The sequence below is a fragment of the Encephalitozoon romaleae genome, chromosome VIII (assembly GCF_000280035.1).
Source record: "Encephalitozoon romaleae SJ-2008 chromosome VIII, complete sequence".
In the NCBI taxonomy this organism is placed as follows: Eukaryota; Fungi; Microsporidia; family Unikaryonidae; genus Encephalitozoon; species Encephalitozoon romaleae.
Window position 1 is genome coordinate 148,907 of NC_024903.1, and position 25,661 is coordinate 174,567.

The 25,661-nt window shown below is 39.7% G+C and overlaps 29 protein-coding genes across 29 annotated transcripts; 18 read left to right on the forward strand and 11 right to left on the reverse strand.

Annotated features, from left to right (window-relative positions):
- Nucleotides 1-186: 186 nt before the first annotated feature.
- On the forward strand, nt 187-1,326 carry EROM_081480 (hypothetical protein; the record flags this gene model as incomplete). The annotated part of the gene is made up of 1 exon (XM_009266786.1): nt 187-1,326. One exon carries the CDS (start codon nt 187-189, stop codon nt 1,324-1,326), a length of 1,140 nt encoding a protein of 379 aa, XP_009265061.1.
- Nucleotides 1,327-1,486: 160 nt separating this feature from the next.
- On the forward strand, nt 1,487-2,134 carry EROM_081490 (DHHC-type zinc finger domain-containing protein; the record flags this gene model as incomplete). Its single annotated transcript, XM_009266787.1, has 1 exon — nt 1,487-2,134. One exon carries the CDS (start codon nt 1,487-1,489, stop codon nt 2,132-2,134), a length of 648 nt encoding a protein of 215 aa, XP_009265062.1.
- Nucleotides 2,135-2,186: 52 nt separating this feature from the next.
- Nucleotides 2,187-2,642, reverse strand: EROM_081500 (hypothetical protein; the record flags this gene model as incomplete). Its single annotated transcript, XM_009266788.1, has 1 exon — nt 2,187-2,642. The coding sequence occupies one exon, from the start codon at nt 2,640-2,642 to the stop codon at nt 2,187-2,189; it is 456 nt and encodes a 151-aa protein (XP_009265063.1).
- A 30-nt stretch (nt 2,643-2,672) lies between these two features.
- On the reverse strand, nt 2,673-3,665 carry EROM_081510 (vacuolar-type H+-ATPase subunit C; the record flags this gene model as incomplete). The annotated part of the gene is made up of 1 exon (XM_009266789.1): nt 2,673-3,665. One exon carries the CDS (start codon nt 3,663-3,665, stop codon nt 2,673-2,675), a length of 993 nt encoding a protein of 330 aa, XP_009265064.1.
- Nucleotides 3,666-3,731: 66 nt separating this feature from the next.
- EROM_081520 (putative pseudouridylate synthase) lies at nt 3,732-4,358 on the forward strand (the record flags this gene model as incomplete). Its single annotated transcript, XM_009266790.1, has 1 exon — nt 3,732-4,358. One exon carries the CDS (start codon nt 3,732-3,734, stop codon nt 4,356-4,358), a length of 627 nt encoding a protein of 208 aa, XP_009265065.1.
- On the forward strand, nt 4,259-4,666 carry EROM_081530 (putative pseudouridylate synthase; the record flags this gene model as incomplete). Its single annotated transcript, XM_009266791.1, has 1 exon — nt 4,259-4,666. One exon carries the CDS (start codon nt 4,259-4,261, stop codon nt 4,664-4,666), a length of 408 nt encoding a protein of 135 aa, XP_009265066.1.
- A 44-nt stretch (nt 4,667-4,710) lies between these two features.
- Nucleotides 4,711-5,283, forward strand: EROM_081540 (hypothetical protein; the record flags this gene model as incomplete). Its single annotated transcript, XM_009266792.1, has 1 exon — nt 4,711-5,283. One exon carries the CDS (start codon nt 4,711-4,713, stop codon nt 5,281-5,283), a length of 573 nt encoding a protein of 190 aa, XP_009265067.1.
- A 158-nt stretch (nt 5,284-5,441) lies between these two features.
- On the forward strand, nt 5,442-5,774 carry EROM_081550 (hypothetical protein; the record flags this gene model as incomplete). The annotated part of the gene is made up of 1 exon (XM_009266793.1): nt 5,442-5,774. The coding sequence occupies one exon, from the start codon at nt 5,442-5,444 to the stop codon at nt 5,772-5,774; it is 333 nt and encodes a 110-aa protein (XP_009265068.1).
- Nucleotides 5,775-6,053: 279 nt separating this feature from the next.
- EROM_081560 (transcriptional activator Spt7) lies at nt 6,054-6,665 on the forward strand (the record flags this gene model as incomplete). The annotated part of the gene is made up of 1 exon (XM_009266794.1): nt 6,054-6,665. One exon carries the CDS (start codon nt 6,054-6,056, stop codon nt 6,663-6,665), a length of 612 nt encoding a protein of 203 aa, XP_009265069.1.
- A 63-nt stretch (nt 6,666-6,728) lies between these two features.
- Nucleotides 6,729-7,388, forward strand: EROM_081570 (60S ribosomal protein L10; the record flags this gene model as incomplete). Its single annotated transcript, XM_009266795.1, has 1 exon — nt 6,729-7,388. One exon carries the CDS (start codon nt 6,729-6,731, stop codon nt 7,386-7,388), a length of 660 nt encoding a protein of 219 aa, XP_009265070.1.
- A 72-nt stretch (nt 7,389-7,460) lies between these two features.
- On the forward strand, nt 7,461-8,162 carry EROM_081580 (proteasome subunit alpha type-2-A; the record flags this gene model as incomplete). Its single annotated transcript, XM_009266796.1, has 1 exon — nt 7,461-8,162. One exon carries the CDS (start codon nt 7,461-7,463, stop codon nt 8,160-8,162), a length of 702 nt encoding a protein of 233 aa, XP_009265071.1.
- An 84-nt stretch (nt 8,163-8,246) lies between these two features.
- Nucleotides 8,247-9,419, forward strand: EROM_081590 (hypothetical protein; the record flags this gene model as incomplete). Its single annotated transcript, XM_009266797.1, has 1 exon — nt 8,247-9,419. The coding sequence occupies one exon, from the start codon at nt 8,247-8,249 to the stop codon at nt 9,417-9,419; it is 1,173 nt and encodes a 390-aa protein (XP_009265072.1).
- A 25-nt stretch (nt 9,420-9,444) lies between these two features.
- Nucleotides 9,445-11,025, reverse strand: EROM_081600 (hypothetical protein; the record flags this gene model as incomplete). The annotated part of the gene is made up of 1 exon (XM_009266798.1): nt 9,445-11,025. One exon carries the CDS (start codon nt 11,023-11,025, stop codon nt 9,445-9,447), a length of 1,581 nt encoding a protein of 526 aa, XP_009265073.1.
- A 46-nt stretch (nt 11,026-11,071) lies between these two features.
- Nucleotides 11,072-11,743, reverse strand: EROM_081610 (putative exosome subunit; the record flags this gene model as incomplete). The annotated part of the gene is made up of 1 exon (XM_009266799.1): nt 11,072-11,743. The coding sequence occupies one exon, from the start codon at nt 11,741-11,743 to the stop codon at nt 11,072-11,074; it is 672 nt and encodes a 223-aa protein (XP_009265074.1).
- A 73-nt stretch (nt 11,744-11,816) lies between these two features.
- EROM_081620 (Ser/Thr protein kinase) lies at nt 11,817-12,905 on the reverse strand (the record flags this gene model as incomplete). Its single annotated transcript, XM_009266800.1, has 1 exon — nt 11,817-12,905. One exon carries the CDS (start codon nt 12,903-12,905, stop codon nt 11,817-11,819), a length of 1,089 nt encoding a protein of 362 aa, XP_009265075.1.
- Nucleotides 12,906-13,034: 129 nt separating this feature from the next.
- Nucleotides 13,035-13,973, reverse strand: EROM_081630 (hypothetical protein; the record flags this gene model as incomplete). The annotated part of the gene is made up of 1 exon (XM_009266801.1): nt 13,035-13,973. The coding sequence occupies one exon, from the start codon at nt 13,971-13,973 to the stop codon at nt 13,035-13,037; it is 939 nt and encodes a 312-aa protein (XP_009265076.1).
- Nucleotides 13,974-14,127: 154 nt separating this feature from the next.
- Nucleotides 14,128-15,240, reverse strand: EROM_081640 (putative bromodomain-containing transcription factor; the record flags this gene model as incomplete). Its single annotated transcript, XM_009266802.1, has 1 exon — nt 14,128-15,240. One exon carries the CDS (start codon nt 15,238-15,240, stop codon nt 14,128-14,130), a length of 1,113 nt encoding a protein of 370 aa, XP_009265077.1.
- Nucleotides 15,241-15,378: 138 nt separating this feature from the next.
- EROM_081650 (hypothetical protein) lies at nt 15,379-16,359 on the reverse strand (the record flags this gene model as incomplete). The annotated part of the gene is made up of 1 exon (XM_009266803.1): nt 15,379-16,359. The coding sequence occupies one exon, from the start codon at nt 16,357-16,359 to the stop codon at nt 15,379-15,381; it is 981 nt and encodes a 326-aa protein (XP_009265078.1).
- Nucleotides 16,360-16,464: 105 nt separating this feature from the next.
- Nucleotides 16,465-16,815, forward strand: EROM_081660 (transcription elongation factor Spt4; the record flags this gene model as incomplete). Its single annotated transcript, XM_009266804.1, has 1 exon — nt 16,465-16,815. One exon carries the CDS (start codon nt 16,465-16,467, stop codon nt 16,813-16,815), a length of 351 nt encoding a protein of 116 aa, XP_009265079.1.
- A 57-nt stretch (nt 16,816-16,872) lies between these two features.
- Nucleotides 16,873-17,265, forward strand: EROM_081670 (hypothetical protein; the record flags this gene model as incomplete). The annotated part of the gene is made up of 1 exon (XM_009266805.1): nt 16,873-17,265. The coding sequence occupies one exon, from the start codon at nt 16,873-16,875 to the stop codon at nt 17,263-17,265; it is 393 nt and encodes a 130-aa protein (XP_009265080.1).
- Nucleotides 17,266-17,466: 201 nt separating this feature from the next.
- Nucleotides 17,467-18,078, forward strand: EROM_081680 (hypothetical protein; the record flags this gene model as incomplete). Its single annotated transcript, XM_009266806.1, has 1 exon — nt 17,467-18,078. The coding sequence occupies one exon, from the start codon at nt 17,467-17,469 to the stop codon at nt 18,076-18,078; it is 612 nt and encodes a 203-aa protein (XP_009265081.1).
- A 102-nt stretch (nt 18,079-18,180) lies between these two features.
- EROM_081690 (putative ARF GTPase activating protein) lies at nt 18,181-18,885 on the reverse strand (the record flags this gene model as incomplete). The annotated part of the gene is made up of 1 exon (XM_009266807.1): nt 18,181-18,885. One exon carries the CDS (start codon nt 18,883-18,885, stop codon nt 18,181-18,183), a length of 705 nt encoding a protein of 234 aa, XP_009265082.1.
- A 103-nt stretch (nt 18,886-18,988) lies between these two features.
- Nucleotides 18,989-19,684, reverse strand: EROM_081700 (hypothetical protein; the record flags this gene model as incomplete). Its single annotated transcript, XM_009266808.1, has 1 exon — nt 18,989-19,684. The coding sequence occupies one exon, from the start codon at nt 19,682-19,684 to the stop codon at nt 18,989-18,991; it is 696 nt and encodes a 231-aa protein (XP_009265083.1).
- Nucleotides 19,685-19,805: 121 nt separating this feature from the next.
- On the reverse strand, nt 19,806-20,402 carry EROM_081710 (hypothetical protein; the record flags this gene model as incomplete). The annotated part of the gene is made up of 1 exon (XM_009266809.1): nt 19,806-20,402. The coding sequence occupies one exon, from the start codon at nt 20,400-20,402 to the stop codon at nt 19,806-19,808; it is 597 nt and encodes a 198-aa protein (XP_009265084.1).
- A 780-nt stretch (nt 20,403-21,182) lies between these two features.
- On the forward strand, nt 21,183-21,707 carry EROM_081720 (hypothetical protein; the record flags this gene model as incomplete). The annotated part of the gene is made up of 1 exon (XM_009266810.1): nt 21,183-21,707. One exon carries the CDS (start codon nt 21,183-21,185, stop codon nt 21,705-21,707), a length of 525 nt encoding a protein of 174 aa, XP_009265085.1.
- Nucleotides 21,708-21,772: 65 nt separating this feature from the next.
- On the forward strand, nt 21,773-22,225 carry EROM_081730 (hypothetical protein; the record flags this gene model as incomplete). Its single annotated transcript, XM_009266811.1, has 1 exon — nt 21,773-22,225. The coding sequence occupies one exon, from the start codon at nt 21,773-21,775 to the stop codon at nt 22,223-22,225; it is 453 nt and encodes a 150-aa protein (XP_009265086.1).
- Nucleotides 22,226-22,409: 184 nt separating this feature from the next.
- EROM_081740 (hypothetical protein) lies at nt 22,410-23,855 on the forward strand (the record flags this gene model as incomplete). The annotated part of the gene is made up of 1 exon (XM_009266812.1): nt 22,410-23,855. One exon carries the CDS (start codon nt 22,410-22,412, stop codon nt 23,853-23,855), a length of 1,446 nt encoding a protein of 481 aa, XP_009265087.1.
- Nucleotides 23,856-23,959: 104 nt separating this feature from the next.
- Nucleotides 23,960-24,976, forward strand: EROM_081750 (RNA polymerase III transcription factor IIIC subunit; the record flags this gene model as incomplete). Its single annotated transcript, XM_009266813.1, has 1 exon — nt 23,960-24,976. One exon carries the CDS (start codon nt 23,960-23,962, stop codon nt 24,974-24,976), a length of 1,017 nt encoding a protein of 338 aa, XP_009265088.1.
- A 76-nt stretch (nt 24,977-25,052) lies between these two features.
- On the forward strand, nt 25,053-25,595 carry EROM_081760 (60S ribosomal protein L6; the record flags this gene model as incomplete). The annotated part of the gene is made up of 2 exons (XM_009266814.1): nt 25,053-25,055; nt 25,083-25,595. The coding sequence occupies 2 exons, from the start codon at nt 25,053-25,055 to the stop codon at nt 25,593-25,595; spliced, it is 516 nt and encodes a 171-aa protein (XP_009265089.1).
- Between the last annotated feature and the right edge of the window lie 66 nt (nt 25,596-25,661).

Consider the following 25,661-nt stretch of genomic DNA (forward strand, 5'->3'; position numbering starts at 1 on the left):
TTTCTCCTCAGAGAACATTTCAAGATATGTTTCAGGTTCCATTGGACTAGAAGACGCTTTTGTTTCGAACACATATGATGCAGCAAAATAAAAAGAAACCAAACATAAGTGGATTTAGAATTAATAGGTGTTTCAGAAGTGGACAGATCTAGATATAAAGATTGTGGCAGTTACAACAAAAAAGTCATGCTCCTGATCTATTTTGTATTGATATGTGCAAAGAGTTGGAAAGAGGTTGGATACATATTCTCAGAGGGAAGGCAAAGGTTTTTAACACATAATGGAGTGGATATAGTAGTAGCAAAGTACAGTGAGAAGCCACTCAAGTTCCAAATGGTAAAGATGAGGAAAGATCAGTCTAGCAATGTGCTGCTTTATCCAATCCCTGGAATGGGTAATAAGGTTGCGGACTTTAACTTTTCTGCACATACTAATAAGAGATGGTATTTCTATCCTGAGCATGGAAAGTGGAACCAAAGAACAAGGTTTGTTCTGATGCCCGGTAATGTTTTGAAGATTGTTATTGGTGATTCGTGTCTTGGGGTTGATGATGCCGACAGGGTAGTTGGGGAGTCTTGTAAGGATGACCAGAATGACAGTCTCCAGATATTCAGCTGGGTTCCGATAACTCAGAAAAGAAAAGTGAAGGCATGGATTAATCAGAATCGTAGGAGGGCACACTCAGATGAATACTACCCGTCGTTATATGAGGATGAAAGAGACTTTGAAAAGAGCCATGACCAAGAAAGCTCTGGATATGATGGTGATGAGAATTCTTCTTCTGATTATCATGGGAGAAGCGGTGGAGCATTCCATGAATTCGACTATGATAGTGGAATAGGAGGACATGGCCCATTCAAGAGCGGGATAGGATCTTTCGGGGGAAGAAGAAGACGATACAGACGCGATGAAGAGATGAAGCACATGGGAGAGAGAGATGAAGAAAGTTGTAATAATGATGAAGGCAAAGACTACCGAGAAGGAAGGATGTTTAGGAAGAAGAGAATGGGCAAACTTCTTAGGAATGGAAAGGCAAGACAACATAAACCTTATGGAAATAGAGAGCATGATGAGAATTTCCATCAGGGAAGGAATCCTACATTCAGCGATATTGGTAGTCCCAATTTTGTCAATTATCTGGACAATTCCCAAGAGTATGAACAAGGAGCAATAGAAGAAACCCCTTTTGTACCTTGTGATGACAGCTTGCTGATGTTTGGGGAAGATCCTGGCCATTGCAATGTAGGTGGAGCTGGAGAAAATGAAATATGTAAAATAAACAAAACAACTATGGCTTTCAGAAAGATGGTTGGGATTCCTATATGAAGCCTTCTCTATAGTAAATATTTTTAAGTATCTAACATCGTTTGTCTCTCTCAAGCCATGGGATTCTGACCTATCATATGAGTTCTAGGCAAAGCCCTAGCTGATTGATATGGTTGGAAAAAGGAGAAAAAGATTTAAAAGATAGATTGAAACAATTGTTATGGAAGCTTGGAGAATGATGAACAAGCTTGTGGGATATACAGAGATTCTCATTGTAGCATTCGTTATCATTCTATACCTCTTGGGGTTCTATGAAGCAATCATTGTTTCAGGAGTCTCTATCCGCCTTTACCTACTTATAACTTCCTTCTACTATTACGTGTTATGTCTAGTAAAGTCTCCTGGGCAGCTTCTTGACTTTGGGAATGCAAATGTAAAGGGAATATGCAAGAAATGCAACAGGATAGTGGGGACGAAAACAGTTCATTGTGAAATATGCAATAAGTGCTATTACAAAAGAGACCACCACTGCCCAATAATAGGAAGATGTGTTGCATCAAGCAACATTAAGGATCTATACCTTGCAGTGTCCTTCATGGGATTCCATTCACTTGCTGCAATTCTTAGAGGCTCAACCAGATTTGCATATATGATGTCTTTTCACAGGTATTTGTTCATCATGTCAAGTGCATTTGCATGTTGGTTGACATTTCTCATACTCACAGGCAAAACAACAAGGGAGCTTATAAGGTTCCAAGGAAGGATAACGGATGAAATAAGAATGTTTAGGCTAAAAAAGATATTTCGTGATGGGTTTGTGGGAACACTGGCCCCTTATCTGAGATGGAAGACAACTGTTGTCAATTGATCAGGATTTATTCGGAATTCATGCCTAAGCTTCATTATAAATGTATTTTTGGTTAATTACTTCCTTTTTTCCTCGAAATGTTAGCAAGCCTGTTCGCTTCATTTTTCTCAATATTGTTCTTTTTCTGTCTTCTGAGCGCAGATAGCGTTACTTCTCCCTCCTTAACAGCTGCCTTTAGAATTCGGTTTTTCTTGCTGTGAGGCCCATATCTAGGGACATAATCTCCTATCTCCTTATCATACACAATCTGGCTCTTCTTTTTCTTTTTTATTCCTTTGGATCTTGCAAATCTTTCCCATCTTGTCTCGGTGTGTTCCTTTAAGTGCTGCCTCGGGAGGATCATTGTAGGCTCCGGGAGAGCAAACACAAGATCAGATCCCCTTCTTGACGACTGACATGCCTTTATCTCCTTCACAATTCCCTTCAATAAATTAGATGTCTCTTGGTTTATATCAGAGCGCCCGACTGCATTGTTACTAATCACAGTTAGAAGCTTTAGATGGTTCATTCCTTCAAGGGCAGAAAGCTGGATAAAAAATCATCGAACCACAAATAAGTGATCCATAGCATCACGTCTATTCTGGACAATACATTCTGCAACCCACAGAATGTTCTTTATTTCCTGCTCTTTCATCTTGAAATATGAATACACACAGCTCAAATCACCATACATGCTGAACGATTCCTGATACTTTTGAAGCTCGGCCTTTATAAGCACGTTGGAGATGTCTGTATCAAAGTTGTATGCCTCACTTAATATGGACTTCATATCTTCTAGGTTCTCCACATGAGAGAGGAGTTCCCTTGCATTTAGGCTCATCGAATGAACATCAGGAAATAAGCTCATTCTCTTTTTCCCTACTAAATCTTTGGAGTTAAGCGTATTCACAGTGATCTCTATTATCTGTCTGTCTCCTTCAAGCCTTAGTATCTCCTTCATGTATTCCATATCATCGTTAAGATTTCTATACGTCTCTTCAATGTGGAACTTAAAAAACAATGTCTGTAGGACCTGGAAGTTGTTTGCAGAAAACTCTTTCTTGAACCTGACCCTCTTCTCAAACTTCTTAAGAAAGCTGTTCTCCATGCAATATCTCTGAACATCATCCATGTCGTTTGAAAACTTAATTGTTCTCAATGCACTGAAGTCTCCTATTTCTATCTTCTCAAAGCTCTTCTCGAGATTTGGGTCCTGAAGCTTACATTGAAGAAGATAAAAGAAGTTCTGAATCTTGTGAAAGTCCATGTAATAGTCCAGAATTGTTCTTATGCCTTTGTCCTCAGCATCATGATAATAGTCAAAATCTGCTTTCAAGGATTCCAGCAACTTCTTCTTCAATTCTGGCTTTGTATAGGCGATACCCTCCGAAAGCCCGCGATACGTCTTCGAAAGCTTTATTGCCACTTCTTCCAAACTCTCGCATCTTTTGAGAGCGTTGTAGTCCTCCTCTTTCAGCATCTCTTCTCTCTTTCCATTGATTTCAGATATTATGTATCCGTACCTTTCCACATGGTTGAATTGTTTTTCCATGAATGGGAAAACATGCTAAAATAAATAGAGCAATTACAGCTTCGTTATTCCTATACATTTACTTGTATGAATGAGGAACAGATCCTTTATGTAGTGGAAAGCATAATTAAAAGCCAACCGGATGAGATGTATGAGAACAAGATTTATTCTGTGAATGACGGAAGCAAAGGAAGGATAGACAAGGCAATACTGAAGAGTAAGCTTCCGCAAGGAGATTGGAACACTCCACATACGGAAATAATGGTAAAGGTTGATGATGATGTTAAAATAGTTGTACAAAATAGTCCAATGTATATTTATGAGGAGTATATAAAGATGGACAGAAACATGACACAGTCACCACTGATTGTGGATGGCCATCTTAAGTGTAGCAGAAGCGTATCAGACTTCGGAGTTCAGGTTAAGGAATTCTTTTTGTCGGACGATGTTGTCTTTACTCCTGTTGGGAGGGAGGATTTTGATGTCCGAATGGTGGAAGGAAGGCCCCTCCTGCTTATTGTGAAGAATCCTCGAAGAAACCTTAGTTTTGAAGCACTGAAATTAGCTCTTTATGACGGTCTTGAGATAAGGGATCTGTGTGTGGTGAAGAAAGAATGCAAAGGCACGATATTCCAGGGAGAGAGTCTGTCAAACAAGACATATTCTGCCTTTCTATGCTCAGAAAGGAGCTTGACATACAGAAGGGTTGTGTGATCGACCAAAGAACTCCATTGAGAGTTCTACATAGAAGGGCCAATCTAGCCAGGGAAAAGAAGACTTGCATTCTTGAATGTGAAAGGAAAGATGTAGACGGGTGGATCTATTGTCGAATTAAACTTGAGGCCAGTGCAGGAACTTACATAAAGGAGTTTGTGAATGGGGATTTTGGAAGGACGACCCCATCATTGGGAAGTAAGGAAAACTACTACGATTTACTTGAGTTGGATGTTCTAAGAGTGGAAAAGAAAAGTATAAGAGACTTTCTGACTCGAAGGATTAAGCTGGACATCATTAGATGTTGACGAGTTTTTAGAATGAATATTTTCAATAAAAATCTTAACCGTGAATGTCTGAGTTTGAAGGCCCCGAGGAAAAGAAATTGGAGAGTTTTACAGAGAGCGATATCAGTGAGAAATTGAAGGACGGAGAAGCCTGCAAAAGTGTTAAAAAAAGAATACTTTCGATGAATGACGAGAATGAAGATAATTCCAAACAGATTAGAACGAATCCTCACTACAGGAAAAACGTTGGGGCATCCACGATCCAGGATACCCTTGGGGAAGGCAAGAGAAACGATGTGTTGAAGCAGGCCATACGAAAAAGAGATCTATCATATATCAATGAGTTTTTGGTAAGAAAGGACAGGGGGATGCTGCTAAAGACGCTGTCATATGATGACAAGGAGGTTTTGGGGGAGATGCTCCTCGAGTTTGTTGATCAACCGGTACGAAGCGAGGCATTAGAAACGATGAGAGAGATTGTGACAAGCATAAGGGATGTTAGTCTTTTCATTGAAAGGCTGAAGGAAAGAGCCGTTGACTTTTCGAAACTGATTTATTTGAAAGGTAAGATCGACTACTTAAGATTTACGTCTGGAGGCCAAGAAGAGAAGGAGCCTGAAATGATTGTCAAAGGATGATTTTGAAAGTTTTGGAAATGGTGATGAAGGATGAAACGTTATGAGGAGGGCCAATGACGCCATTTATGATATGAAACATATCTGAGTTAGAAAGGCTCTCGATTGGTTACACATGTTACAGCATAAATATAAAAGAAGCCTCAAGCTCGTACAACAAGATGGCTGAATCAGTAAACGAAAATAACACTTCTGGAGATTCTAATGGAAACAACAGGACCAAGAGGAACACCATAATAACAATCGTTGTAGTTGTTCTTGTTGTCACTTTACTTCTGGCAGTAGCTAGCAAGAAAGGATGGTTTGGAGGTAACAAGGGTGGAAGCTCCACTAAAGTTGGCGGAGATCCAGCATCAAAACCTCCTTCCCTGAAGTCATCTGAAGAAAGTGGCAAAGGGGGCAATAAAGGGAATTCTATGAAGGGATCTCCTTCTAGCAACAAGGAAGAAGAAAACGAGGTCGGGGGCTCCAACACCTCCAATCTTTACGGATAATTGGAAAATGGAGACAATTAAATTGAATCTTCTTTAATTCTTTGTTTCTGTCTTGTCTGTTCTTGGCTCACAAGCCATTGAATGGAGGGATGTTGAATCTTTTTTTGATAGTTATTCTTTCTTTTGAGAATTTGTCTTCTATTGTGAACTTTGCAGGATGTGCACTGAAGGTTCCCTCTTCATCTAATGTGTAGATTCTTTCACCATCCTTTAAGCGGTAGAACATCTGGGGTATAGAAGAAAAGGACAAAATAGTCCATACCCTCTTGAGAGCCTGTGATGGTTGGGAAAAGAGGGTGTAACTTATTTATTCTCGGGTTGATATCAAGTAGTGAAGAGAAAAGACGGTTTTTGGATCGTATATTCTTTCTCCCGGAAAGGCTCACAAGGATTCTTACGGCAATTAAGGCGTTTGAGCAATCGAAAATATTTCTAAGCAGAGTTTTGAAAAAGGATGCACCCAACTATTATGAAATAATAAAAAGACCGATGGATCTAAGTATTGTCCAAAAAAAGATAGGAAAGTATAAGTCCTTTGAGGAATTCAAGGGTGACCTTGACTTGATTTGGGATAATTGTCTCAAGTTCAACCACTCCAAATACCATAGGGATTGTGCTTTTAAGATGAAAGAGGTCGTAAGTACGTTTGAGATAGAAGTAATTCCTGTTAGTATGGACACAGGCTTCGCAACAAGTTCACATGTCTGGGAAGGAGAAGAAGGGCAAGGGCCTATCATCAAGTATATGGTTAAAAAGATAATAAGTGAGGTTCTTCTTTCATCAGGGTACGGGTTTGCCTCGGAAACAGCTCTTGGAGTATTCTGTGATGTTTTTCAGTACAGAATACTCAAGATAATAAAAAAGATAAAGGCAGAAGAGATGGACGGATAGGGGTGAGACGTCCAATTCATCGGTATGGTCTGATTTTAAGTTAGCAAAATTTTAACCCTCGAAATGGGAAGAAGGCCTGGAAGATGTTACAGATATCTGTCGAAGAAGGCGTATCCCAAGTCAAGGTTCAACAGAGGAGTTCCTGATTCGAAGATACAGATTTTTGATCTTGGAAGGCGTAAGGCAGGGGTTCTTGAGTTTCCATTACTAGTCAATTGCATCTCCAATGAAAGGGAGAACTTATCTGCTGAGGCATTGGAGGCAGCCCGTATATGTGCCAACAAGTACATGGTGAAACATGCTGGAAAGGACAATTTCCATCTAAGGGTGCGTGTGTATCCATTTCATGTTCTTAGAATCAACAAAATGTTGAGTTGTGCAGGAGCCGATAGACTTCAAACAGGAATGAGAGGATCTTTTGGGAAGCCTTATGGAAGAGCAGCAAGGGTTGTGTTCAACCAGCCTATTCTTAGCATAAGAACAAAGGAATCCTTCAAGGATGTTGCTGTCGAGGCATTGAGAAGAGCAAAGAATAAATTCCCTGGGCATCAGGAGATTCAAGTCAGCTCGAAATTTGGGTTTACTAACATGCTGAATGATGAGTTTAACAACCTAAGGGAGAACGGAAGAATCATTCTACGAGGTGGATCCTTTTCTGTGATCAGGGAGAAGGGGAGTATTGACAACTTCAAGAGAAATCTTGAACAAGCTGCCAATAATTAAAACAATGATCTTTTGTGTGCTCTTTCTTTCTCTTCCCTTAAGAATGATAAACAAAATGGTTGGAGGAAGCCCATGGATTTCGGTCGTGAGAAGCCTGTGACTCTGTTTTCCAGCGAAGGAAACCTAGGGCAGTGTGACAATGCCCTCAGAGCTGCAGCCAATGGTAGTTTATCTATTGGGGCAAGTGCAGCTGATGGTGTTGTTCTGATGTCCTTTAGGGATGTGCCTCCGCTTGTTATAAAGGAAGAAGTGAAGAAAGTGTTCAAGATTTGTGACACAATAGGGTGTACCTATTCTGGACTACAGCCTGACTGCCGGATACAGGTAAATATAGGATGCCAGATAGCAGAAGAATACTATGATGTGTATGGGAGGTATCCAGATGTAGATGTATTTACTGCACATTTTTCTTCGGTTGTGCAAGAGTATACGCAGAAGAGTGGATACAGACCATTTGGGACACTCATGATATTTGCAGGGCCTGTAAAGGGAGTTCCAAGGCTATATCAAGTGGATCCAAGTGGGTCTTATCAAACGGCAGATGTATGCACTTCGGGAATAGGATACAGTGAGGCAAAGAAGTTCATTAAGAGACGACTAGAAAGCCTTGATGACAACATGGTCAATTGTGTGTCTTCAATGAGAGAATTTGCAGGAAAGGAAGTACATCCAGAAGATATCGATATTGGGGTGTATTATAAGACAAAGAATGTATTTAAGACATTCACTCTTGATGAAGTCAAGGAGGTGTTTGATTCTCTGAGCAAGAACTAGTAGTTTCTTTGAAATAAACTTTTTTGAGTATCTAGGCTCTGTCGTGCCAATCAGCCATTATGTTATCCGAAGGACAAGGCCCATATGGAAGAAATAGAGAAGAATGTGGCTGGGAAGATAGATTCTCTCCTTTACGAAGAAGCACTCCAGATAATCGATTCTACACCTTTGACATACGAATCTGGTATAAACATCTATCCTTACAAAGGACAGATACTCTATCTACAAAAAAGATATGAGGAGTCGGCAACCTTCCTGAGGCGTCTAATGGAGAGTTTTCCACAGAGCATCAAAGCCAAAAGATTTCTTTACTTGAGCCTTTTGGCTCTTGGAGACTTTAGATCATCCTTTACGATTGCAAAAGAATGTTGGAAGGATGGAGACTACAGAAGATCCACATTAATAAGGATATTGGCACATTCACTTGTATTGAGGAATTTCGATTTTCTTGAATCTCTTGATGCACACTGTGACGAGCCTCTTCTCCTATCAATGGCATATATATACTCTGGGAAATTGGACAGGGCTGTCGAGATAATGAAGACCATTGAAGATTCCAGTAATACTAAGATGTATCTAGATGCCTTGATTTCTGTACGTACCAAATCTATATACATGCTAGATTATGTAAGGTACCTGAACGAAGACATCTTTGTCACGGCAATAAACTGTCTTGAGAAAAAGCAGAGGGTTTTTGAGAAAATCGAAAACCTGGGATGCAAATATGTTGAGATCAAGATAATGCATATAGCAAAGAAAACACTAGGGAGAAATGAGTACGAGAATGTTGTGAAAAGCGTTTCCTCTAGAAACGAAAAAGGGCATTGGTGCAGAAGGGACTGCTTGTTAGGAAGACTTAGAGCTAGTAGAGAAGAGAGGGTATTTTTCAAGAAAAACAACATCTACGACGCAACAGAGAGATATGCTGATCTGGAGAACATATTTGAAAGTTTGAGATCTGGGAATTTTTCAGATGGATTGGAAGGTTTGAAGAGAATATATAGATTAGAAACAGTATCAGACCTTGAAAAGCATTTAAAGAATGGACAGAACACACTTGTACTAAACGAAATAGAAAGATTTTACTTAGACCATGGAAAGAAAGAGGATGCATGCCATTATTCCGATCTATCTGCGGCAGCTCACTCACTTCGTGTCAGAGATGTGATTGAATGCCTATCCAGATTGATGGATGAGAATATGATTGGAGAGATTATCGAGTTACTTGAGTTAGATTTATTTAATAAGAACATTTAGTGAGTCCAGGTGTTTCAAAAACCAATTACTTCCTCTCAAGAAATATGGAGGGCAGGGGCATTTCATTGACCGCAAGGTGGCATATGTATCTGGCAAAGCTCTCACTGGGACATCCACCAAGAAACATTTCTATGGCTTCATCATTAGAATAATTTAACTTCTCCATTCTACTATAAGGATCCATCATAGAAGATAGATAGACCCACTTGTCTTTGTCAAGAAGCCTTTTATCTATCTTAGAAAGATAAAAGGTAATCAACGGATATATATACACAAGACAAGAGAATATGGATTCTATGGCAGGTCTTGGCCCATTATCAACAGAAATGAACTTAATACAGGTGTCATGGAATCTATCCAGAAAACCAATGTCTATAAGCATAGAAAATTTGGACTGATCCTTGATCGCTGACGAAAGGAATATTGTAAGGGGAACCAGAAGAGCTAGGTTATCTGGATTTCCAAAAAATAGATCTATAAATGTGATGTAGGCCTTGCTTTGAAATATCTCATCCATAAGAAGGTCAAGCTGCCCTACCATTAGCCTTATGTAAAGAATTAGCTTGGAATCTATCCTCTTGAACTCTGGAATCTTCAGTCTAGGGCATCTGCGAGAACAGTTCAGGATCTCGATTATGTCATATATTTGCTTATATTCAAAGTAGGATTCTTCCTTAAGGAATATGGAGATAAGCTTTTCTCCTGCAGACATTATTTCGTCATGGAAGAAATCCTCTTCATCACTGGACATCGACCCACTATCATCGTCTATCCAATCAGCAAGAAGCAGCATCTTTAGTGCCACGTAATACTTCCTCTCAATGAGAGCGGACACAGGATGTGCATCCTTTAGCAGCATGGCTAACTTTTGCATGTTAAGGCCTTTTAACCCAAGAAGAATGCTGAAGAGATTCAATGCCGGTTCAAAATCAAGCATGTTAAGAAAAGATGTGATGAAGTCTCCATTAAGAGCTTCAGTCATATAGTGAGGATGAATTCTGAAGTGGAATGCCAGGACTTCAAAAAAGTACTTCAGAACCTTTGATGTGGGATTGAACACCAGATATTCCAAGTCCTCCTCCCCATTTCCAAAGTATTCATTGATTTCAAAATTCCTAAAGGCCTCTTTTGCCTTTGCTTTGTCGTCTTCATCCTCTGTATCTGAAGTGTTTGAACATTCAGAAATCAGTCCAAATAAAGCATCCTTGCTTCTTCTTATCCATTCTTCTTTTGTCATAGGATATATATATTCCATTGCGCGTGCAGAGGGACTATCCATGCTGCCTTTGATTGAAAGGTTATCAACAAGTCTATCTATGTTGCATTCATCTCCGGGAAAACCACTGCTATCAAACCCGATAATCCGTATAAAAACATTCATCTTTTGATAGAATGCAAAGTTGAATCGGCTGTTGTCTGTGCACAGGCATTCACTCACAAGAGCAATGTCTTTGAAATAGCAGAAGTTAGTTACAAGATAGTCCAGGTGGTAGATCATGTAGTTCGTAATCATCGGCTTTTTAAGCTTGAACTGTGTTAGAGATCTTTGGAGAATGTTATGAAAACGCTTTTGGTCTACATCATGACACACAGAACTATCTTCCATATGTTTCAAATTTGATGGGTTCCTCCCTTGGCTCAATAAAATACAGCTAGCATATCTCCTCATCCTCCGGCTCTTCTCTTCTCAGGATTAGGTACTTTACTCGCTCCCCCTCGCACACCTCCTTGAATTTCGGAAAACACTCGCTTCTTATAATTACATATCCGTCATAGACCTCTCCGTTCTTCTTAGCAAACTCCATGACTTTGTCATTCATATCGACACTGACTTTTATCCCAACCCTATCAAAGCCCATTTTTTCCAGTTTGCCCAGTATCTCTTGGGATTGCTTCTTACTGTTACCTATGTATATGTTGTGCACCTTACCTATTGCTTCTTTCAAGGAAGCTTCGTTCAGATGCCTTCCTCCCTTTGTCACTTTGTTTCTTAAGAACTCAATGATCTCTCTCTCTGTCTTCTCCTGCTCGTAAATTCTGGTTGCCTCGTTCTTCTGCTCATACCCATTGTTCAGTATCTCCCGGACTATCTCTTCATGAGACTTGCAGAATAAGTCCAAATCATCCTGCCCAGCTATCTCTCCTTTGGACACGCTCCTATAGATAGTGTCTGTAAGAAGAATCTCGTTCAGAGGCGTTGCCATTCCGTTTCTATACTCATAAAGCTTGTTGGGATAAACACCCAGTTCGTAACGCCTTCCAAACTTCTTAAGAGCAACAATGCTGACATTCACAAGCTTCTTTTGGTTTAATGGCGTGAACATCAATAGGTAGAGGGTATCTACTCCTAGAAAACTAAGCGAAAAAGTATTTATTAACAGAGCATCAAGCCAGGGCCTAGGTAAATATATCAATAATCTCCTTGGCATTGAGCCTTTTCTTGTAATTCATGTCAAGCATTAACTTACATACTCGATCAAGCTTGACTCCTCTAAAGTCATTTCTTCTCAGCCTCACCCAATTATCCCCACTCTTTGGAAGAATGATCTCTGCAATAATTTCCAAATAGATCAATCCAAGGCTGTATATGTCACTAGCCTTTGTGCACACATCCCTCAGCACTTCTGGCGCCATATACCGCTTGTCCCCATCCTCATCTATATCCTCTCCTTCATATCTACTTATGTTGAAGTCAGAAATCTTGAATACAAATGACCCAGGGTCTGTTGGAAACATGCATTGACACCTGCCAGAGCATTTCTCCTTGGAAACAATACTTTTCATAAGGATATTCTCTGGCTTTAGATCGAGGTGAACAATGTTGCATGAGTGGATTGCCTCTAACCCCTTTGCTAGCTCATACATCATCTTTCTTGTTATCTCAGGCGAAAACTTAGACTTCCTGAGAAAGTATACTTCATGGATGTAATCTCTTAGTGTTCCGATATTGCAATATTCTAACTCTATGAACAAATATCCTCGGCTTTCCCAAAAGTCATAATATCTAACCACATGGTCGGAACCGACTCTTTTAAGCATCTCTATTTCCCTCATCCTGCTTTTCCTGTCAAGCTCCCCAGAAATCCTCTTCTTACTTTTTTTGACAACCGTATAATCAGCGTCATAGACACAAAGCTTTCTACTCTTGTAGAGCATCACAGGCTCCTCTAGTATATGACCTGCCTCTCTCCTGCCATCTTTTCTGTTCACAAACACCTCATAAAACGCCCCCTCCCCAGTCTTACAGACAAAGTTGCACATGCTCTCCTTATCTGGCCCAGATGCCACATTGTCTGTGCATGTAAATACATCATCAAGGGTAGAGCCCTCATTGATTAGAGAGGAATCTCGAGTATCTGCTGCAAAAGGCACTGATGATATAAATATATCTTTATATGGAATCTTCTTTGACGGTGTCTTCGGGGAGCTAAATATGGCCTCTTCTCTTTCACGCTTTAGCATATATATCTTCTTTAAATGGCTCATTCTAGGTTCCTTAGGGTTAATGCATTTGGTAACGAAATAACCATCTTGTCCACCAGCGAGGCATTAGCAAAATTTTCCTTGGCTACAACTTTTTGGCAAACGCACAATAACTTTAATGGTCTTATAACACTACTTGCTAGGCTTTCTATAACTGTAAGGAACCTTTCCATATTCAAAGTCCTCCTCAATAAACTCTTCATCTCCTGAGCCTCTACCTATGCCTTGTCTATCGCCCAATGTTTCACCATTGTGCATCCATGTTCCGCCTGTTCCCTTTGGCGCCACGCCACCGTAAGACCCTGAAAACGAGGAGGGAACATCCTGGATATCAAACTCTCCATCAGGTTTGGAATACTTCCTTCCTGTGCTCCTTGAATATCCCCAGGTATTTCTTTGTATATACTCATTGTCTTTTCCTTTTGAATAAGGTGATTCTTTCGAAAACCCTCGAGGCTCTTTTTCATTGTATCCGTTCTTATGCCCCCCATACCCAGTCCCAGCGGACTTATTATTTCCTTGACTCCAAGAATTTCCGGGATTGGTCTCTTGCCGATTCCAATTATTACCTTTGTCTTTATACCCTCCCCTATTGTTCACAGGATACTGATGTGGAGGTCCAGAAAATCCGCCAGCCCAGTTTCCATCCCCTCTCTGGCCATCTCCATGCCCTTTCTGCAAAGTCCGTGCTCCTTGCTCTCTCATCTGCTTTATAGTGCTCAATACCCTGTCTACATCAAATGGCGCCATAAATACATCGGGATTCTCCCTGGGGTCCACATATCTATTCGACACTGACGCAATTCTGGCATCACTTTCAAGGAGGTCCATCTCTGCACATAGAGCTACATAATTCCTTATCCAGAAATTATCAAGAACCTCCTTCATATCCCCACACATCAATGCAAATCGCACCTCCTCCGGTGAAATCTCCATTACATCAAGTCCTCTGTATGAAGAATAAATCCATTGAGGAGGATCCACCAAAGAAGTGTACCGGACATGATCATACTTACACTTCGAGCCAAATTTACACTTTCCCTCAATGAAGAAGCGGCACACATTCTTCATCTCAGTGTTAGGTTACAAGGGGTCTTTGTTTTTTGTCTAAATTCCCATGGATTGCCCACATCTTCTTTCTAGGTAGAAAAGGCTTTCTGAAACCATCAGAAGAGACAAAAGACTTTATTAATTTATATCACCTGCATCTAAACTCCACAGAAGATCACTCATCCTGCACATCCCCTCCAATATTAATGCTCTTGATGTACATATCTATTTCCTCTACAACATGATCTGGAATCGTCCTCATGTCCACCTCGATCTCATCATTCTCTACAAACTCTCCAGCCCCGTTCTTCAGAACAATCTTTGCAACGTTTTCTGTTTGTTCCTTAGTCATATTCAGTATGGCATTCCCTATGCTAACCCTTTCGCTCAATGAGTAAGCTCGGGATGAAGGTGCTTCTCCAGTCTGTTCCACAAGCTTTGATTCTAGCATTCTAATCTCCCGAGTATAAGACATAACTTTTCTCTTCAGCTCAGATATCTTGTTCTTGATATCAACCGGAGATGTCTTTTCCATATGTGCCTTCACAGCCTTTTCAAACTCCTGGCCGCAGGCGTACACCTCCGTTCCCGGTGCATTGAACTTCTTGCAATTCTCCACAATAAGCTCAAGATCTCTTCCAAACTCCTCAACGCTATGATATTTCCTTTGATCAAGCTTGTTTTTCATCGTTTGAATATCCATAGGCTCTTTAATCACAGAATAATACCCAGGAACAAGATCCCCATCAACAGGTTCCAGAAATGGCCAATTATAAGATTTGTGCTTCGGTTTCACCAAATCACTAAGAACTTCAGAGCAAAATTCATAATCTTCTGCCTTCATGCCCTCGACAGGTTTTGCATTTCTTTTCACTTGTTTGGATCTTCCGGTCACAGGTATTTCACTCTTCTTCCTTTTCTTGGAAACCTCTTGGGGCATTCCCGCCATCATATCATTGTATGCACTCTCAAGGGCCTTCCCCATATCATGAACTATTGTTCCGGGTGGGTTGTATGTATAGCAATTATTAAACATCAATTTCATATCGTCATCAAAACCCTCAGGTCCTGAGTATTCCTTAGCATCTAATTTCTTTCTAATAGTGGATAAGTCCATGGGATTCTTTATTTTTTCTGGATAATCAGGAATCCCTAGCTTCACAGGATCCACAGGCTCTAGAAATGGAGGTGCATTCGAGTTCCGCTTAATCCTGGTCAACACCTGTGAGCAGTACTTAAGCTGATGCTCAGCTAAGATACTCCCGGCGCTTGCTTCATCCGACTCCATTCTTTTCAAGGGGTATGAAAAATTTCAAAACAAAAAATATCTAATATCCTAGACCTATTATATGATAATAAAGTATATTCGCTGCCCCAAACTTCAGGCTTGCCAGACATATTATTCTCATAAGCCAAACAAAACAACTTAACCTCTGCCCACGAGTTGTCCATTTTGTAAATTCTGGAATCCTTTTATATTCGCTCCAAGTCCATTGACATATGCACAAAGAGATAGGAGAGATATAAAAATAATAGGCAACAATATTACGTTTTTGCTCCCAGAATGCCGGAAAAAGGGAGCCATATACTGTAGTGTAGCAGTAACTATCTTTTGTACAATAAAGCTAAGTGCAAATGCTTGCTTCACATAACCAAATCCTCCTTTCAGAGTTCCCCAAATAATAAAGATTAACATAAAAATTACTTCTGTAAGTGTAATCATAGGCATACTAGAAAACGGCTCCTTGTCCACTCCATGATGCTCTTCCTCATCATTTTCAAATCTGATGACAATCCCTGCAGTGTTCGAATACACACCACGGGCTCTGAAGCCAGATATATACTGGTATCCTTGCATTACAAGATTGTAGAGAGAATACAAGAGAGATAGGAGACTATAGAGCCCCGAAGAACTAAACACCACACTCGTAACAAGGCCACGGCCTCCATTTTCATTGGGAGTAGCATTTATACTATTGATAACACGTCCTCCAACCTTACACATTGAAATAATCATCACAGATATTGCAAAAATCATCAATAAAGCCCCAAAAAAATCTATAACTGCACTCAATTTGTTTTTGATAAAGAATTTACGCAATCCCTTCAGATATCTGATTGTTTTTTCTTTGTAGGTCCCTTCCTTAGCCTTACTATTCTTCACTAGGTATGTGGTGGGAACCTTCTGAAGCCCATCTATTATACCCAGTGCAATTAGAATGCATGAAACGTACTTACAATATATATTTTTCAGAGGGTCTTCAGAGTATGTTAAGCAAATAATTCCAGCAAGGGCATAGAAAAAACATTCTAGAAAATTCAGAGCTATGGACGCTATATATCTGAAGTCTTCTAACCATCTTCTGGCTGTTGCAGCTACTGAGGAAATCCTCTTCTCTATATCCATAGGGGTTGACGCTGAAAAACTTTAACACGGTTTTGTTGGGTGGAGAATAGGAGTTGTTCTTAGACTTTACCAATAAAGATAAATGTCAGTTCTGTATAGGGGTGGATGGAAGGCAAGTTCCGAGGAACTCTGAGTGGGAAACTTCGTGCATGCTTAGGATGCTCTCAAATAAAGACATTGAATGGGTTTAGGAAGGACGGATGTGAGAATTGCCCGATGCTGGGCATGAAGGGGAATATTGCAAATGTTAACGAGTGCACTTCAAGCAATTTCAAAGGAGTCGTGGCTCTTTTGCAGCCGTCCAACAGCTGGATCGGAAAGTGGCAAAGAATAGGGGAGTTTAAGAAAGGACTTTATGCAATGGTTATTGAAGGAGTTCTCTCCGAAGACTTCATTAAGGATATCGAACAGCATGGAAGAGTTTATTATGAAAGATCGGAATCCTTTAGGTTGTAAGAAAATAGTATGATTTACTACATTCTTCTGTTAACAGTATTTTTGTGGCACCCTTAAATGGAAAAAATTGATCTAGAAGACGTTGATGATGCCATACTACGAGAAAAGCTGTTCGTGAAGGCAGCTTCGAAGTTTTTAAAGACATTGGAGTTCAAGAAGGTTGAGGAAGAATATGACGGAGAGCTAATGAGATCTCAAAAGGAGATTGAGCAGGGGGAGAAGGATGCACGAAGAAAGGCTGAAAAGATGATGAAAAGACACAATGAAATGAGGCTGAAAAGGAAGTCCAAGATGTCTGAAATGGACTCCGACGATCTTGAGCCAGAAAGCTTCATTGCGCCTATGCTAAGCAATAGGGAAACTAGAAAGAAAAATAAAGGAAAGCATCCTGTGAACAAGTCACTAAAAAGAAGAAAGATGAAGAAGAGGCAAAAAAGACATAGACACTAACTAGAAACAAGACTCTTTGGCTGATCTTGGATGTTTAGTAATAAATATAGTTCCGGGCTTATGTTTTATAATAGATGTCAGGGCTGAGTTAGGTAAGATAATTGGTGGGACTTTGAAACTGTAGTTCCTGACCTGAGGCACAAATAGGAGAGAGGTCTCCTTTAAAACAAGTGATAAGGCAGTCTATGTAGATTGAAGTTCATGAGCACCGGAAGCGGAGAGTATGGTCTGATAAATGATGTAACACTATCAAGGTTCAGGGAATTTCTCGGGACAAGCATAAATGATGGGTATACAAGACATAGGATATGCAAAAGCTTGAAAAGAAGCCGCACTAGCTTATACACGATTCTGACTGCAAAAATCCTTTTTGATAAGACAAAAAGATATTTTCCAAGTTACATCGAAAAAATAGAGAAGGGATCTCTGTCGGACGTAGATAAGTTTATGTCCAACAGGAGGAAGAAAGAACTAGAGAAAATCCTTGGCAACGAATATCTTTTATTTATAGGATGTACAATAATATCATCGAAAATATACATGGATCTTTCATACACCAACTTCTCATGGATTGAGGTATGCCATCACGGAGTCGATCAGATAAATGTTGCAGAAAGGCAGATCTTGCAAGTTCTGGACTATGATGTAAACCTTCAATGGATAGAGCTGAAAAGAATGTATGACGAGTTCGGCGCAGTGCCTAATAAAGCCCTTTTTGGCCAAGTAGAGATGAAACAAAGAAAAGGATTCTTTAAATGGGCATTTGGTTCCCTGTTCCGCTTCATCTCGTGTGTGGATACCGTGAATAAATAGACAACCCCAGCTAGACAAAAATCAATAAATGGACACATATCTATAAATCTTCAAATATTTACTCTGTCAAAAAGAGGATTTCTCACACTTAGATTTCTCACCTTATTCTGAAGGCTGCCTGTCCTCATCGTTCTTCTGTATATTCAGTGCTCCAAACCCTAGTTTCTTAACATATGATTCGTCTCCTTCAACATTGAAGGCTTCCTTCTGAGATGTCCGAAGAGATGGGAATGTGTTTTTTTTAATAACAACAGGCTTGTCTATCTTAATCTTGGTCTCCTTCAATTCATCAGACTGCTTTTCATTTGTTATACTTTTTTCTTCTACATATTTTGCATCCGAATCTGAAAACTTCGGCATTCTCCTTTCCTCTATCTTTCTCGGCTCTAAGACCCTTTCATTTCCTTTAGCCAAGCTGTCAATGAAGGAGGTACCAGGCTCGTCTCTCTCACTCTTCTTAGATAACTCATCAACGGCCCTGGAGTACCACTCTGCTTTTGTATACTTGGTTCGAAGGTCTGAAACCTTTCCAAGCTTGGGGGCGTTGGAATTCCCAGATACATACACCCTTCGGAGTTCAGATAAACTCCATGTGTCTAGGATAGTAGACTTCACTTTTGTTATTCTAACTCCAAGTTCTCGATGCTTTGAAGCACACTCTGTGCATATGAAGAATCCATACGTCACTGTTACCCATATGGGTGATAGATTGTTGCAGTCCGCACATCTCTTATTGTTTGATTGCATCCTTATGTATTTAAAGAACCTGTTCACAAGGGACTTGTCAAGTACCTCATCCTCAGACATAATTATCCAGGGCTTTTTGAGGAATGTTTTTGAAACTGTTCTAGGCCCTGAAGTGTAGAAAGGCCAAGTGCACAAAGGTGAATCCTAACTAGAAGTATTTAATTTACACAATGATCTGATCAGAATACTTTTGGTAGGTAAAGTACGGCGATTCATGTGGAGAATGATGGTGATGATGATGGTGTTTATGCGAGTGCCCCCTTCGGTGCTTATGTTTAGATCCATGATTATTTTCAGGCGACTCATTGAATATGAATATTTGGGGAGTGCCCTGAGGACTTGGACTTCCTATACTGGGTGCATCCATTGCTTCTTCAGAGGGTGGCTTGTACTCGGGGTCTTCAGGCGTGTAAACAACATCAAACTTCTGCCTACTGTTCTCTGAGCAAGTGGTTCCATATATATTCCCATCATCATCATACTCCAAGCATAGATCTTTGTTCTTATTCTTAAGTGTATACCCATCATTCTCATTTCCTTCAATCCCAAACTTTTGTGTCAATCCATTATTTCTAGAATGAAAGATAAGCTTAGTCTGCCCGCTTTTTGGATGATGAAGATCTAAGACGTCACTAGTACCCACCTCCTTCAAAATTTTGATGCCAGGAGACAATTCCTCGCTTCTGAACTCTGTCGGGGTTCCAGATGTAGACATGGCTGCCAATTGATAGTTTATTCCATAATCCGGGCTTCTCCATCGGCCTCCCTTGGTTATGTATTTTTTTACTCCACCTTTTGCGAAAATTGAAAGTCCGGAAATGGCCTCCATGAGTTGAAATATCATCATAGCCTTTTTCATGAGACACAAAATAATGTAATCTTTTATAAATAAATTTGAAAATCCGTTTCATATGATGAAACATAATCAAAAAATTGAAGACCGGCGATTGGAAAATGTTACAAATGTAATTAAGACTTTACTACACAATAAGACCATTGGTAGAAAGACCGTTACTCTCATCAAATATAGAAGAAGACTCCTCATTAACATTAAAATGTGAGTGGGGACGGTGTTTCTTTCCTCCATTGAATATAAGTATCTGAGGAGAAGGATTGGGAGTAGGCGAGCTTTCTGTTGCAACTGGAACTTCAACAGGCGGCTTATATTCGGGATCTTCAGGTGTGTAAACAACATCAAATTTCTGCTGAGGTTTTGAGGAACAGGTGGTACGATACAAGTTTCCTGTACTACCACGTTCTATACACTTGTCTCCGCTCTTAATATAGTACCCACTTCCTTCATCTTTGATGAGAGAGAATCTTTGATTTGCACCACCATGCCTTGCATAGAAGATCAGATTTGTCCTACTCCCCTCTATGTCCAGAACTTTATTGTTACTCTTATCGGTAAAGATCTTAACTCCCGGTGTTATCTCTTCGCCCTTAAAGTCCACAGCTTTACCCTCTGAAGACATAAATGCTTTTCCACTCCTATTAATGAGGGATTCTGTTTTATTGTCTCTTGAAACTATTGTGAACCCAAAAGCTATTCCGATCATGCATGCATAGGTAATCATCATTGAATGTAGGATACATATTTTCCTTTATATCTGTAGCATAGGACTTGTTTCAGCTGTTTCAATCTTACGAACAAGTTAATTTCTGTATTTCGATACATGAAATTACCCTATAATGCCCTGCTTTTTAGAAAGATATTCCAACTACTCAAGACCCGGGGATAATCAGCTCTATCATAAGTATCTGTTACCGATATCCTTGCTTGGGTTCACCAAATATTTAGTAATACCCCAGAGGTTATGAGTACAGTTGGTAAAAGAAAAAATGGAGCAGGCACAGATGTTTCCAAAAGGCATTCTAGCGAGCTTGGAAGAAGTAATGAAAAAGAAGCTCTTCATTCCAAGAGACAGATAATAGATTTCCAAGACATGTTTGGAGATGATTTAACCAGACTAATTGGGAATGTAGACATCTTGAGGGATGAAGACTCCGATAAAAGCTATACTGCTCTTAATGGATCTTTTCTTAATTCATGCATTGCATTAATGGACCATGGAAGAAGCTTAAAACCATTGTTTTCTCAATACAAGAAATTTGTTGCTCTCATCAAAAAATCTAAAGGTCATACCGAAAGTATTGAAAAGTTCAGCTTTTCACTAAGTGATTTCGAGCCTTTTTGGGAAGAAAAGAGGTCTAAGATGGAAAATAGCATGGATGTAGATGCGCACAAATGCTCACAAGGAGAAATATACAGGTTCCTCACAAAGCATTTTGGAGTGGAGTGCCCAAATGCAAAGGCGAACGATGACTTTATGGATTCTTTGGAGACATTCAGGAAAATGGAAAAGATGGCGGACTTCCCATTCAGTATGCCGTTGAGATTTGGGAAGGGGCCGGGGATGTCGTTCTCTCTGTCAAGAAGAGAAGACATAGGAAATCATAACAGAAAGGTTTTTGAAGCTATAACAGCATTAAGAAAGGACAGAAATGTTTTGACGTACGTGAAGAATCCTGAGTTCTTTGAAGATAGTTCTGAAGAGGAGGGCTACTCCGGGGATAATCATATGATTAGAGAGATTGTAACATGTAAATATTATGAAGATGGAAGATATAAATTTTTTGGAAATCTTGTTCTCAGAGGATTTTCAAGAAATAGGGTCAGATATGTTAATATGAGGAAAGGAAAGAGAGTTATTTTTAAAGACCTTGAGAAGAGCCAAGTGAAGCTAGTTTATAATAAGGGAGAAGATGTGGTGTACATGCTTATGTTGAAAAGTATGATCATTTATAAGGTTGTCTGTAGGCATCCAACGATTGCATCGAATATCTACAATCACTTGATGGATCTTGACCCTAATAATTAAACCATTTGGGACTTGATTTATTAGATTTTCTTGAAGACAAATCTTTTGGTGGTGATCCCATTCAGATGGAGACAGGACTTGGGCTGAAGTCATTTGTGTTTTCTCTTTCGAACATAATACTTGTTGCCAAAGTAGGGTTGGTTATATTAGGAACAGTCTATCCTTGCTTGTATGGATTGGTTGCTCTAATATCCTTGGTGGTTATACAGAGAAAAACGATCCACAAGGCTCTTGGGATATTGCTGATTATAATATACCTAAAGCTGTTGCTTGGATCTTCTTTTGAGTTCGATGCACCTTCAAAGATATGCAACTCCACTTTTTCTGATGAAGTTGATGATCAAGAGGCAGATGAATTCAGCTCATCAAGTGAGCACTTCATTGATGATAAGATATTTCCTAGCGAAGTGAAGAAGAACGAGAACATTATTGGCCATCGCCTTGAAGAATCTAACTTATCCCATCTTCAGAATAGAGATGATGCACGTTGTCGTTTCTGCTCAAGAGTTTTATCTTAGCAAAGATAAAATAAATCTTTTAACGGAGATAGTGTGATTTGATTGATGGGTTCCATATAACAAACCACGTCTATTCTGTCTAGGAGAATATGGCTATCCTTCGAAATGTCAATCAAGAACGACATAAAAGGAGAAAAGGAGGTTTCTTCCTGATATAAAGAGTATGGTATCCTGTGAAAGATTGATGAGAGATGAGTATTCTTACAATGAAGGGGTCGAAAGCCGATCTACTGAAATGCTTTTGTCAATTCTAGAGCATTATGACACAAATCTTATTGAAGAGCATATCATTGACGAATATGATAGGAGGAGGAAGGATTCTGGAAGAGAAAATGAGGATATGAACCTCAACAAGCCCTTGAATGCAAAGAGTCCGGAAAAGCATGATTCTTTCCATGAGAAGGTTGATGAATCCGAGCCTTTGGAGTCGCACATGTGCGATTTCATAAATAGCTATGGGATATCTGAAGACGATTCTTGTCCACAGGAAAAAAATAAACTTGGCAGCTTGTCATTGGATAAAGATGGGAATGATTTTGAGGCATCATCCACAAATCTCACTGGAAACTCCACTGTTGATCTTTCTGGTGTTCGAAATCTCACAGATCCAATGTCTCTTGAAAAGGCCTTAGAGTTTGAAAGATGGTCGATCAAGAAAGAAGAATTGGTAAGGAATACGGAAACACAAAGGAAGATGCTTGAGGCATTCCATTCTATTCCCGAAGTAGCCTTAAAAGAAGGGATATTTGACGATATCAAGATAAATAAAATATATGTTGAATCTAGAATTCACATCAGAAAAGAAAATGGAAGGAAAATCAAAGAAAAAAAAGGCCTAATAAGAGGTGAAAGAGATATAGAAGGGAGGAAGGAAACGAAGACCATGATGTTCGATGACTATGCTTCGGGATGGGAATTGTCGAGTGAGTCAGCCTCTGATGTGGCTACGAGGGAAAAGGCATTTAAGATTATAAGAGAGGCAAAGAAAAAAGCAACGGGAAGAGATCTGCTGTGCAGTGGAGATATGCAGCTACGTAAGTTCGTTGTGGATCAGGAGGAAAAATACTTAAAAATAGAAGAAGTTATAAAACTGAATGACCTTAAGTACAAGAACCTGATGGGGAAAATCTACAAGAAAGGTGGGAATGGAAAGTACCAATACAACTGGTTCACTTTGAAAAAGAATTTCTTCACATGTTACAATGGAAAGGGGATCAAGATAGGTTCAGATACTTTTCCTTCTGATAAGAACTATGATTTCAAGGATCCTGAAGACGAAACACTCTTCTTTAAAAAAAAGTATACCATAGACCTTCTTAGTGCGGGGATATACCTTGTTAAGCACCCAGCTTATATGGGATGCATAAGGTGGGGATCTAGTTCAGATGAGGACCTGATCGATATCACCGAGGACACAAAGATAATAAGAATTACTCCTGCAAAGAACTATTTTTTAATTTCTCTGAAGAAGAATCTTGTGAAGACGGAGATAAAGACGAGCACACTAGACTTTGCATTGAGGGCTGATGGCGAAACCTATTTCTACAGGTCGAAAGACATGGATAGCTTTCTTGGATGGCTGGTTGCATTTGCATTCAGACAAGGAAGGATAAAATGTAATATCGGTTGAAATAATGCTTGATGGTTGTAGTCTTAAGGGGTTTTAAAATGAATTCCTGGTCGGTATATTGTTTGAAATAAACTTTAAGTGATGAAATCATTGTATGCGAGCCCATGATAAAAGACTTTGATATAGTAGAATGTCCATTCAGGGAGGATAAGTGTGTACTCCCTCTTATTAAGACTGATTCGGGGTATGAGATGAGGATATGCAACAAGCCTGATGCCAAGAAAGTGACTGCAACGAGGGTCAAAGAACGTAAAGGATATTTCCATTTGGAAATAACTGATGGTGAATGCAAGATTATTGGATACACAGAGAACATGTATTCTTTTGTGGTGCCTGCAGATTTCTATCTTCCAGTTATGAAAGAGACAGGAGAGTTCTACTCTGAAATCTACTCTAAAATGGTTTATGGGGACATGGGGCAATGCATGGATGTTGCAGAGATGTTTGACAAGGCCTATAAAGATAGCGAGATCCCTATGTACCCTGTTCCGATAATATCTACAGTTGAGAGCTTTGAGAACTACAATTTCAAGGACTTCAAGGGAGGAAAGGAGAGGACCGGAGACACTATCCATGTGGGGTATGAGGACGATACTCCTGAAGGCCCAGTTCCAGGCCTACCTGAAAGGTTAGAGAAACTCCATGGAGAGGATGTCATGAAGTTACAAGAAGATCTATTTAATCATTTGTTTGCCACACATCCAATCCTAAGGATATCTAATATAATAAGAATGTTCAAGTCGGATGAAAGAGCTGCAGAAATGGGGTTCAGCGACTGGAAGATAAAGAAGCTCTTGCCTTTACATGCATACTTCATTGATTCTGGGCCTTGGAGGGGATGTTGGGTTAAGTTTGGAGTTGATCCTAAGCAAGATCAGAGTAATTTTAAGTACCAAATATACGATAGTCGCAAATCTGGCAGGACGTTCCAGGTATTTGAAGCTGAAAATGTTGTCCATGAAGTAGAAAGAAATAGGTCCTGGTACTTGTCTGATGAGCCCAACTTCAGGATGGGCTTTCATACAAAGGCTCTCTTGAATTTACTCAGATTTCGATATGAGGTTGACTTCCATGCCAATGAAGAGGATTCGGATGAACTGGAATTCGAAGTGTTTGATTGAGCTGAGAGAAATGCCTGTGGATTTTCTTTCAAGAATCCGATGGCTAGACAAATGAAGAAAAAATTTATCCCTCAAAATGGTAAGTGAGACCTTGAGGTAATTTTAGATTATTAAAGAAGTTAGAGTTATACCGGATGATGCAGGATTGTACATGCCGGATGATATTCCAAAATTTGTTGAGAAATACAAAGCAAGAACTGCTCGCAAGCCAAGAGTAAGAAGAACAGATCTTGTTAAGGGAATGGTCGTCGTTGTTTTGGAAGGGGTCTTTGCATCGAAGAGAGTAGTGTACTTGAAGGGATTGGAGGATAATCTTGCACTCTGTGCAGGCCCAAAGTCCATTAATGGAGTACCACTTTTTAAGATTGACGAGAGATATCTGTTAGCAACATCCACAGTCTTGGATATCAATGTGAATGTAGACATTGACGAAAAGGACATCATTCTGACTAAGAGGGATGACTACACCGCACCTATGGATGTTGAGATGACCGATGCCGAGAAGAAAATTGATGAAGAGATTGCAAAAGTTGCCAAGGAGATCAAATTCATGAAGTCTTATCTTTCAGAACCATTCGAGATTGACACTACAAGAAATTTCTATTCTTTGAAGTATTAAAAGGCTATCCATCAGTTTTTATTTTATTTTTCTTTCACATATGATACTAACTAAGGTCGTATTATA